Here is a 12,554-nt window from a genome sequence, read left to right as displayed (position 1 = left end):
GAGCTTTAGAATTTGTGTTGTATGAAATCGTTTCTCTCATGCAGCATTTATACACAAAAAGAGATGTTTTTGCCACTTAAATTAAACATGGGTGTAATAACATATTATTGTTGAATAGTGCAAATTGAATTTATATATACATGTTTCACCATTCTCTATATACCAATAAAGAGATATAACAATGATTTCCTTATTAATTTGAGAAGCAAGGAACACGAGTTTCATAAATTATTAGTGAAGGAGACATTATGTGACTGAAGGTAAACAAACACAAAACTCTTTTTTACTTATATGACTGAAGGAGACTCACATGGCATGGATATATTCAATTGTAATGCCGTAACGTAGTCTTAGTCATTTGAAATTTCACCAATCTCCATATATTAATGTGGCAATATGTTCAGCGTCAATATTTGATTGGGACCCTAACAAAATGTGTAGGGCCATCGACAAATAAAAAGATCCGATTTAGTCCTTTACAAAATTAAACCAAGACAATTTCGTCTCTGAACCAGTTTCTATCATTGAACCAACAATCTGTACTATTGCTTTACCTATATGGCGTTAAAAGTGTTGTTAAGTTTCAATGTGAAATGAAATTAAAATAATTTTAAGGGGACTAATTAATCACTCGTTCAAAAAAAAAAAAAAAAAAGAATTAAATGGTAACCAAAAGTAGAGAATGAAGACGAAGTGCTCAACGAAGAACCTCAATTATTGTGAACAACTATAAACGTCCAAGTTGACACTTTCTAAGGACCAAAACTCAAAGAAAACACTCCCAATTTATTTAAAGAGACAATAGTGTATTGCTGCCTTGTATAATATTTGTATAAAAAATATGGACTACAGCAGCCTCCAAGACACCAAAAGACAAAAACAACGGACATTACCAGCTCGTTAAGATGCATTTTTTTTTGCATACTCGGAACTATTATTGTGAGTCTTGACACACAATCTAACATCAAATAACGCAAATCTGATGGATTGCATCACTACCAGGATGTGATAATGTCTTTATTGCTTCCTTACTTGTTCCAACACTTAAGCCTCATACCATATTAAAAAGGTAAGAATCGCTTACTTGTTTACCAACATGAAATAAATTAGTCTTCTATTATCATCACACTTATCAATGCTCAATCATAAATCATATTTCTTTAACCCTAAACTCATAAAATATTCTCACAACATGAAATAAATTAGTCTTATATTAAGCTTTCAATTTGAGTAGTACAGTATCCAAAACTGATTACATTTGGTACTATCTCCCCCTAGCATAGAAAGTAAAAATCATGCATATGTGAATGTCGTCTATGAAGTTTAAGAGATCAACTGTCAAGTCAACACTTGGTCGATAGTGAAATTGAATGCAATAGTACACCAAGTTTTTCAAGTCATTTATGGCTATACATTTGAAACTTGCTATTAAACATGCTTAGAACTAGTTTTCACAAGAACACATTGAAACACCTGATCACATTATTATGGACATCTACATAACAGCAATATCTAGACAAGGAGAGATGCGTCTAAAATTGTCACGACCCAAAAACACTTATCGTGACCGGCGCACGAACTAGAACATTCTAGCCGGCAAACCTATTGATTTATCTTGACAAACTATAAAATGAAAAAAATTCCAATTCAGTTTTCACTTCAAAAAAAATATTTACTGAAATTTCGACAGAATTTCCTCTGTAAATTCAACATTTCCAAGATATAAATCATGTTTTAAAAAACCTGTATTCTCATTCAGAGTTTCAAATGACATATTTACATCTTTGTACATCTCAGAATAAAACATTCTTAAACTCCAAATAGCTGCAGATACTCTGATTCAACAAATACATAAGCAAAAGAGACATTCATCAAGGAAACCTACCACCAAGAGTGACACAGATGAACTTCAAGTCTACTAGCATCTTTATACTTAGCTGCTTGAAAATCTGAAAAAGAATAAAAAATGAAAGAGTAAGCCACAAGGACTTAGTGAGAGACAACAACCACCACCAACTAGAAGGGAAACACACAGGGCACGATTATTTACTTTATCAAATCTATTGTCAATTACAAAAATAGTAACCGTCTAAAATTCTAATAATCTGCAAACCTTTATACGCATGAAAATCCACACATTGTATATACTTCCAATCAAATAGGTATACTTCAACGAAAAATCTAACATTGTAAAGACATAAAGATAACATTACAAGCCTTTAAAATAAATTGCCGAAAATCAAAATAAAAGCCTTTAGAAATATATTGCCGAAAATCATAATAAGAGCCTCTAAAAGATATTGCCGAAAATCTTGATAAATAACCTTTAAAGAAAATATAGAAAACTCCATTTAGTGAAAATAAACAAAATGGGTGAATCGAGAACTAGCTCCATCTCGTTGATAGCCCTCTCCTCCTAATGGTGGCCTTTCCATAGGGGCGGCTCCATCTAACGGATAGCTCTTTTCTCTCGACTCAAAACAAAGTGTAAAAATATAGAAAACTCCGTTTAATGAAAATAATCAAAATGGGTGAATCGAGAACTAGCTCCATCTCGTTGATAGCCCTCTCCTCCTAATGGTGGCCTTTCCATAGGGGCGGCTCCATCTAACGGATAGCTCTTTTCTCTCGACTCAAAACAAAGTGTAAAACATCTTCAATTAGGTAGTTTACCTCTCATTGATAGCCCTCTCCTCCTAATGGCGGCCTTTCCATTGGGGCGGCTCCATCTAATGGAGTAACTACCTAATTGAAATAACATACTAGGTGCACCTAGGTCGTCGTCATTATAACCGTAATTTTCAAAAACATACATCGAAAACCATCTTTCACAACAAATCGAAACTTACGCCAAAATATTTACCGTCAAAACTCAATTGAAAATTTAATACTTTATAAATCATAAGCAAATTCAAATCCAAACAGAGTAAATAAATTCAAAAAAAACAATTACTTCAAAACCACGTTCCACAACATAGCTAAACTTTGTACCAAAAACTTCACACAATCAAATTATCCATTTCAATTCCCCTACTTTATAAATCACAAATAGACACAAGCCGAGTATATTTAAATTTGGTGACCTTGAACTTGTATAACGATGATGAGGAAGATATTAAAAGGTTGTGTTTCCCCATTTTAGTAAATACTAACATAGAAAATAATCAAAATACCAATAATAACAATAATAATAATTAAAATAAGCGATAATGATCGTTATCAACTCACAGATATGACGAAAGAACTCAATTCCTAGTGATGCCTTTCCAAATAACCACCAGAGCAATTTCCACCGAATCACAAACATTCTCCGGAGCTTGTACATAGTTCCGTCTGAACTCAACTCCATTTCTGCACCTCCTCGCTAGGCGAGGTTTCATGCTCGCTCGGTGAGCTAACACAATTAGACTCATATTCTGCACAAAATCTGCATCTGACCTCTTACTTCAAAATTATCTCCAGACCTCAATACTGAACCAAAATTAGTGAAACTGGTACTAAAACGTCCGTAATTTCGTTAGCTAACCATAGCATTAAAAATCACTTGATTCCAAATTACAGAGAGAAAGTTATTACTGTTTTAATGGAGCCCTGTCCCAGAACCCGAAACCAAATTTCCAGCAGAAATTTACCAAACTTCAATTGGGTTTTCTGAGTTCGTTTCTAATCCAAATCACACAAAATTTATATCCGATTTGAAGGGAATTACGTGCAGAATCCATAAATCCCAGGATTACTCGCTTCTGATCAGCACAATAGAAGATACGACCCACATAACAGGTTACGACCCAAATCACTCAACCTGTAGAGCACATGCAGTCCCATATGTGAGTTAAAACCAACCTCCAATTCAGTCCCTTAGAGGTATAGGCTCGGCAAAGAGAGTTTGAGAGAGGAAAGGGATGAATTGAAAGAGTAAAGTGGTAGAATATCACAAGGATCATGATGTTTTATTTGCTTGTTATATCTCATTGATTTGGATAATTGTGGTGATTGGTGATTTTTTTGAGAGGTTCACGTGAGAGAGGGAGAAAAGAGAAGAAAGTTTTTGGTGAAGGAAGAGTGTAGAAGAATGGAGATAATTGTGGATTTTTCCACTAAAAAAAAATCTTGAGTGGCAAGATTACAATTCTACCCCTTGCTTAAAAAATATCTCATGGATGGATATTACATTCTACCCCCCTTAAGAAAATTTCGTCCTCGAAATTTAAAGTTTACCTGCTAATAAACACAAATAATTCTCCCATACTTTCACTTTTAGTCTCAAACATATATTGTTACTAACTGATTCTTTTTGACTGACTAATTTAAACTGCACAGACCATTGGCGTTGAATACTTCCTTAAGAAAATTCATTATAAACTTCACATCATGCCTTTCCTTCTTCGTACGCTTCATTCCTCCAAGGTCCTATCAATTTTACCTAGTCTAAATCTTAACCAATAATGCCATTGAATGATCAAGCTAAAATTGAATCCCCCTTTTTAACAAGTTTTTGTAACCCTTTAATTATAAGTCTCTTTATTTCGACTAAATGAGTAAGACTACTTATGTACTTCCTACTTAAAGCATTTGCAACAACATTTGTCTTCCCAAGGTGATACAAGTCTTTGCAATCAAAGTATTTAAGAGAATTCCATCCACCTTATTTTTCCTAAATTTAAGTTATACTAAGTCCTTTTTGGTTGTTATAAATCTAAGAAAATCCTTTCATATTGCTAATGCCTCAAAATCTTAAGAGCAAAATTATTGTTGACATATTCACTCATGTGTGGGATCGCTTAGATCATGCCTTTCTTTACTCTTGGAATACACAAAAATGTCATCACTAAACAATATAACCCACAAATCTAAGGTTGAAAAATCCAATTCATCAATCCATAAAAGACGTTGAAGCATTAGTAAGTCTTAAAGGTATAACCAGGATTTTACAATTCTCGTAGCATGTGCGAAAAGTTGTCTTTGATGTATGTTCACTCTTAATATCCAACTAGTGATACCCCTACTTCAATAAATCTTAGAAAACACTAAGCTTCTTGAAGTTGGTCAAACAACTAATAAACGCATGGTAAATAATATGTATTCCTAACTATCACCTTATTCACTTGTCTATAAACTACACACAATCACTCATATCTATCTTCCTTACTTATAATCAATACCATTAATCCTCGAGGAAACAGACTTAGGTCAATAAATCTCTTGAGAAGGTCTTGTGGTCAGTCCCTTAACAACGTAAGTTATTCTAGGTAATTCGATAAAGAGGTATGGAAGTGGGTTGAGTGGTAGGAACCAAGTCTATAGAGAATCTAATCTCGATATTAGGTGACAATCCAGGAAGTTCTTCAGGACAATATCAAGAAACCCAAATGTTTTTGGGACTTTATAATTCTTCTTCACTCACTTGTATATCCCTAATCAAAACCAATTATCCTTGACAACCTCTCTTCAATAACTTGTTAGAACCTAAACTTGAGATTAAATGATATGGTACCTAACCAGATTTTCCTCAAAAGGATAAAAGTGATTACCCGATATCTCAACTTTCACTACTTAGTTATAATAGGGTAAGGTGGCTTACTAGACAGACAACCAATTCATACTCAAAATCCTACAAATTTGTACTAACACAACTATGTTAATGCATGACTAAATAATAGTTGTGTCGTAGCTACCCATGATGAACACTCCTAATATAGCATACTTAACCACATTGAAATCATACCTTTTCATCCTTGAAACAAAATATTTCCAGAGTAGAATCAACCATGGTAGAATCAAAAATACTATAAGGAAAAGCAAATTACCTACATGCACCATGACCTACTCAACACTTTGCGTTGTGCCTAAAAGTTTGTCAACTAGAACTATCTATTTATGTTATTTATATTTATTGTTCCTAATAACCAAATATAACTTCACCATCATGCTAAGAAAAATCTATGTATAATCATTCAACTCATTTCTTGCAAATATTTGTCTACTACATCCCCTAAGCTTTTGTTGCCTAATATGAAGTGTTATGCTTTAAACCTCCGCAAAGTAGCACAATTAGATCTAACCACGAATCCAATTAAGCATTCTCTTAATTTTATAATGAACCACTTGACACGCATCTCTACTATGATAGGGTGGGGAGCGTTCATTGAAAGCTCAATAAGACGGATTTTGTACTCTAAAACTGGCATGAACTCAGTTTGGTCCGATCTTTCACACTCTTGAGGAAATTCATCTCCAACACTTTCTAAAAGAAAACGAGTCATAAACACTTGAGATGTCTCACTTCATCCCAACAGAGGTTATCCTACTTGTTTTCCACGTGTAAATATATCAAACTAGTCATATACCATACCTTCCAACTTATATTATGTCAACTCCCACATCCTTATATCCACCTTTAAATGAGAGCATCATAATTTCATTCATAACCTATCTTGACCGTCAATAATTCATTATATCCACACACATAGTAGACATATAAAAGGTAAAGGTTTAAGTTTCATGAACTTTTCTATATCCACATTGATCTCTCTAGATGAACTTTTCTTGTGGTTCGAAAACATTTCTCTGTGCCTGATTACCATGTTGTTATTGTCCAGCAATTTGTTACACAAACCATTGTATTCCTTGTAAGCCAACAATAATCTCTATCATCATCAGATTTCTTCATATTTCTCTAGGACCCTCGACATTAATTACTCCTACAACTCAATCACGTTTGTCAACATAAATGCTACGTCCTTTATCATTTTCTTTAAGTCAACCATGAGAACATCCTGAATGACGACCTATTTGACTAAGGTTTTACGGTTCGGCTTTAAATTCGCAAGGAACCAATTTCCCTTCTAGTGGAGATCTTGTTAATGGGTGGCACCCTCACTAAATGAAAGAAAATTTACCAAAAATAGGACTAGGCGACAAACAAAGTGAGACAATTCAAAGACCCAAAAGAAATCATAAGATTGGACAACAAGTGACACTACCATAGAGTGCTAATAGCTTTTTGCAAATAAATTGTGCCGCGGTTCACAATTCATTAGCAAAATCTATTACTACTCTATGTCTGCAGCTATTAGGACCTACAACCGAAGCTCTGATACCAACTTTGTCACGACCCAAAAACACTTATCGTGACCGGCGCACGAACTAGAACATTCTAGCCGGCAAACCTATTGATTTATCTTGACAAACTATAAAATGAAAAAAATTCCAATTCAGTTTTCACTTCAAAAAAAATATTTACTGAAATTTCGACAGAATTTCCTCTGTAAATTCAACATTTCCAAGATATAAATCATGTTTTAAAAAACCTGTATTCTCATTCAGAGTTTCAAATGACATATTTACATCTTTGTACATCTCAGAATAAAACATTCTTAAACTCCAAATAGCTGCAGATACTCTGATTCAACAAATACATAAGCAAAAGAGACATTCATCAAGGAAACCTACCACCAAGAGTGACACAGATGAACTTCAAGTCTACTAGCATCTTTATACTTAGCTGCTTGAAAATCTGAAAAAGAATAAAAAATGAAAGAGTAAGCCACAAGGACTTAGTGAGAGACAACAACCACCACCAACTAGAAGGGAAACACACAGGGCACGATTATTTACTTTATCAAATCTATTGTCAATTACAAAAATAGTAACCGTCTAAAATTCTAATAATCTGCAAACCTTTATACGCATGAAAATCCACACATTGTATATACTTCCAATCAAATAGGTATACTTCAACGAAAAATCTAACATTGTAAAGACATAAAGATAACATTACAAGCCTTTAAAATAAATTGCCGAAAATCAAAATAAAAGCCTTTAGAAATATATTGCCGAAAATCATAATAAGAGCCTCTAAAAGATATTGCCGAAAATCTTGATAAATAACCTTTAAAGAAAATATAGAAAACTCCATTTAGTGAAAATAAACAAAATGGGTGAATCGAGAACTAGCTCCATCTCGTTGATAGCCCTCTCCTCCTAATGGTGGCCTTTCCATAGGGGCGGCTCCATCTAACGGATAGCTCTTTTCTCTCGACTCAAAACAAAGTGTAAAAATATAGAAAACTCCGTTTAATGAAAATAATCAAAATGGGTGAATCGAGAACTAGCTCCATCTCGTTGATAGCCCTCTCCTCCTAATGGTGGCCTTTCCATAGGGGCGGCTCCATCTAACGGATAGCTCTTTTCTCTCGACTCAAAACAAAGTGTAAAACATCTTCAATTAGGTAGTTTACCTCTCATTGATAGCCCTCTCCTCCTAATGGCGGCCTTTCCATTGGGGCGGCTCCATCTAATGGAGTAACTACCTAATTGAAATAACATACTAGGTGCACCTAGGTCGTCGTCATTATAACCGTAATTTTCAAAAACATACATCGAAAACCATCTTTCACAACAAATCGAAACTTACGCCAAAATATTTACCGTCAAAACTCAATTGAAAATTTAATACTTTATAAATCATAAGCAAATTCAAATCCAAACAGAGTAAATAAATTCAAAAAAAACAATTACTTCAAAACCACGTTCCACAACATAGCTAAACTTTGTACCAAAAACTTCACACAATCAAATTATCCATTTCAATTCCCCTACTTTATAAATCACAAATAGACACAAGCCGAGTATATTTAAATTTGGTGACCTTGAACTTGTATAACGATGATGAGGAAGATATTAAAAGGTTGTGTTTCCCCATTTTAGTAAATACTAACATAGAAAATAATCAAAATACCAATAATAACAATAATAATAATTAAAATAAGCGATAATGATCGTTATCAACTCACAGATATGACGAAAGAACTCAATTCCTAGTGATGCCTTTCCAAATAACCACCAGAGCAATTTCCACCGAATCACAAACATTCTCCGGAGCTTGTACATAGTTCCGTCTGAACTCAACTCCATTTCTGCACCTCCTCGCTAGGCGAGGTTTCATGCTCGCTCGGTGAGCTAACACAATTAGACTCATATTCTGCACAAAATCTGCATCTGACCTCTTACTTCAAAATTATCTCCAGACCTCAATACTGAACCAAAATTAGTGAAACTGGTACTAAAACGTCCGTAATTTCGTTAGCTAACCATAGCATTAAAAATCACTTGATTCCAAATTACAGAGAGAAAGTTATTACTGTTTTAATGGAGCCCTGTCCCAGAACCCGAAACCAAATTTCCAGCAGAAATTTACCAAACTTCAATTGGGTTTTCTGAGTTCGTTTCTAATCCAAATCACACAAAATTTATATCCGATTTGAAGGGAATTACGTGCAGAATCCATAAATCCCAGGATTACTCGCTTCTGATCAGCACAATAGAAGATACGACCCACATAACAGGTTACGACCCAAATCACTCAACCTGTAGAGCACATGCAGTCCCATATGTGAGTTAAAACCAACCTCCAATTCAGTCCCTTAGAGGTATAGGCTCGGCAAAGAGAGTTTGAGAGAGGAAAGGGATGAATTGAAAGAGTAAAGTGGTAGAATATCACAAGGATCATGATGTTTTATTTGCTTGTTATATCTCATTGATTTGGATAATTGTGGTGATTGGTGATTTTTTTGAGAGGTTCACGTGAGAGAGGGAGAAAAGAGAAGAAAGTTTTTGGTGAAGGAAGAGTGTAGAAGAATGGAGATAATTGTGGATTTTTCCACTAAAAAAAAATCTTGAGTGGCAAGATTACAATTCTACCCCTTGCTTAAAAAATATCTCATGGATGGATATTACAAAAATAATTACAAAACTGTGTTTAGTTCAATGATTTCATAAAATAAATCCTAAGGAAACATGAAGAATATAATATTAGACTGCAAATTTAAGAAAAAGAGAGTATGTTTCTTTGCAAAGATAAACTAAACATGGGTAGAATTATAAAACAATAATTAAGTTGCTACAAATGTTTCCACAGAATCCTAAAAATAGACCTCGAGAAAGCCATTACGCAAATACTCTAGCCGAATAGAAGTTAACTCCAATAATCCTCTTTCATCCTTCCATTCCGACACTTATCAAGAACGTTGAATTCGCTCCAAGTTGAGGTTGTTATCTATATTTCGAAAAGGACTCAAGTTAGACAAGAGTGAAAAACCAAAACACATAAACAAAACAATGACGCAGAAGAAAAGTTAAAAGACATTAGCTTCTATCATGATGCAATAATACAAGTCTATACAATAGGTGACAAAACGGTTTTGTTATACGAATTGAAATTTATTAGCAATATATCATTATGAAATTTAGAAATAGAATAGCTCTCACAAGGGTGTGATTAGACTAAGAACAATATTTCAATATATATCGATATTAGATCATTTCGTTCATTAACCATATTTCTGATTTTTTTTTTTGAAGTAAAGGCAATAATCACACAATCAATACCAATTACAATAATCACACAATCAATGCCAGCAAATAACTAACCTTTTCAACAAGTTGAAACCAGACTTTCAACATAACCCTTGATAGAGAACCAACATATCTTATTGTTAATTCTAGGTTTCAATACTATATTTTTTCTCCAATTATAGAGAATTGCTCTGTCTTGTAGGCTGTTTGCGAATAAAAGTGTATCACCATTTTCAAAAAGATGCAATGGGATTAAGTGGGCAAATCTAATTTCACAATTCACTCGAACATTATCATTGTTAAATTTAAGGAATTGAGTCCAAGACTTGTCATCTCCAAATTTTGACATCTTCCATATAACAAAATCGGTTCCGTTGATCATATTATGATAAAAACAAAAGGAGTTCATGAACACACAAACACTTCCATATGCACCTGACATATTCTCACAACTTTGAGGGGGCATCAACTGTGTGTATGTCTCAGTACTTAGATCAAGCGAAACAATAATAGTTTTAAAAACACGATTAGGACAAAAAGAGGGTGCCAACCAGTTAACGGTGCAACTGAAATGTACACCATCATGCACTCTGGAATAAGGATATATTAATTGATATGGCACAATAGCTAAACTTTTAATACTTCTCCAAACATTATCACCCAAACTAAAAATGCTCATGTTCGCCTCGGGTTTTCTGAGAAAGTCTTCCCAATTAAAGGCCACAACCTTATAAGTGTTGGTTGAATCATCATAACCAAACACAAACATCCAAGAGTTCCGTCTATAATTGTCAGCATGCAGATATCCTAATTTATCAGAAATTTTTCTGGTGGCCGGGTTCCAAAAACGGAGCAACATAACAGCATTATCCTCGACTAGAGAATAACCAAGCAAGCAAACCAATCCATTGCAGGAACCAACAACTTCACGGCAGTCCTTATCATTCAACTGATAGTAAGGATCTTTAGGAAGAGTGATATTACGATGTTCTAATAAACTACTAACAGAGAAGGGTATGAAACTGTAATCATCGGTTTCTGTGGGTCTCCTGTACGTGACTATTGAGAAATATGGGTTCCATGCAAATGATCTATTAAGGTGTATTTTGAGAAATTTAGGATCGGAGGTAAGGGTTTTCCAAGACTTACATACACACTTCATCTTCATGAGAGACTTTACCCTAAGACAGGATAGAATTTCGGTGATAAGCTCGTCGGGAAGGAATACTGACGGAGCTGGATTGGATTGACGGCAGCAACGCCCTCCTTCAGTGGCAATTGTTTACATATTTAAACAAAAAAAAAAAATTCAAAAATATAAATTTTAATAAAAAACATTAATAAATACATTTCATTTATCAATAAAATAACAAATATGGTTGAGACGGTTAACTTCGATACTAACAAAACATTGAAAAAATATTTTCATTAAGAAAATAAAAAAAAAATCAATAATTTCTGATTGATAATCACAAAATAACAAAACTTCATTCTTAAAAAAAAAAATAACATAACTTCAAGAAAGTTACAAAATATTTATTACAAGGCATATATCTATTTTTTAAAAATTAGACATTTTAAAAAAAAAAAGATTGCTTCTCTTCTAAAAATACTTAGTCAAAAGAAAACTTATATTAAATAAAAAGAAATAGATAAAGAGTCTGAGGGCATTAGACCTGACCCAGGTACAACCCAAAATGGGGGATACAACATAATAAATCAGACCAAGAGGATCGACCCAAATCTATCCTAACAAAAATTCACTAATCACGGGCGCAACCTAGCAAACCCATATACGTGCGCGAAACCAGGTTACAAAAAAATATGAAACTTGATCCTCTGCGAAAAACAATTAATAGATCGACCGTCAACACAATAAATAATCTTACTTACTAAAGCTTAACCCCTAAAGCTAACCCTAACCCTAATATTTCCCCCCATTTTTCCCTCCACTTTTCTAAGCCATTGGATCTTGAACATTTAGGCGCCATTCAATTTTAGCCATTGATCATATACAGTTAACCCGAAGTGTCAGCTAGATTTCAACGAACAGCTCCGCGTCTTTATCAGATGACTTGCTCAACACCAACCGAATGACAATTGAAAGCATGATTGAGTCAACTGAGGTGGCTATCTGTTTAATGAAACTAGACCATCGACCCGTGCTAACGCACGGGTCTTACCGAGTAAAATATACA

General features: G+C 34.1%; 1 protein-coding gene and 1 long non-coding RNA gene across 3 annotated transcripts; both read right to left on the bottom strand.

The window, feature by feature from the left end:
- Positions 1–1,651: 1,651 nt before the first annotated feature.
- LOC146907175 (uncharacterized) lies at positions 1,652–9,732 on the bottom strand. 2 transcript variants are annotated; one of them, XR_015017574.1, is made up of 4 exons: positions 8,796–9,732; positions 7,453–7,516; positions 3,229–7,190; positions 1,652–1,949 (listed from the first exon to the last, which is right to left on the bottom strand). It is a non-coding gene; the product is annotated as an uncharacterized LOC146907175 (long non-coding RNA). The 2 variants fall into 2 exon arrangements; XR_015017573.1 differs by lacking the exons at positions 1,652–1,949; positions 3,229–7,190 and having other exon boundaries at positions 7,300–7,516.
- Positions 9,733–10,435: 703 nt separating this feature from the next.
- On the bottom strand, positions 10,436–12,149 carry LOC146907174 (F-box/kelch-repeat protein At3g06240-like). Its single transcript, XM_085729041.1, has 2 exons — positions 12,146–12,149; positions 10,436–11,622 (listed from the first exon to the last, which is right to left on the bottom strand). Exons 1-2 carry the CDS (start codon positions 12,147–12,149, stop codon positions 10,436–10,438), a joined length of 1,191 nt encoding a protein of 396 aa, XP_085585167.1.
- Positions 12,150–12,554: the final 405 nt, after the last annotated feature.

This window comes from Medicago sativa, chromosome 7, assembly GCF_051527215.1.
Source record: "Medicago sativa cultivar Bolivia chromosome 7, Bolivia_mono, whole genome shotgun sequence".
Lineage (NCBI taxonomy): Eukaryota > Viridiplantae > Streptophyta > Magnoliopsida > Fabales > Fabaceae > Medicago > Medicago sativa.
Note: the sequence above shows the minus strand (reverse complement) of the source record. Positions and strands in the feature narration are given on the sequence as shown.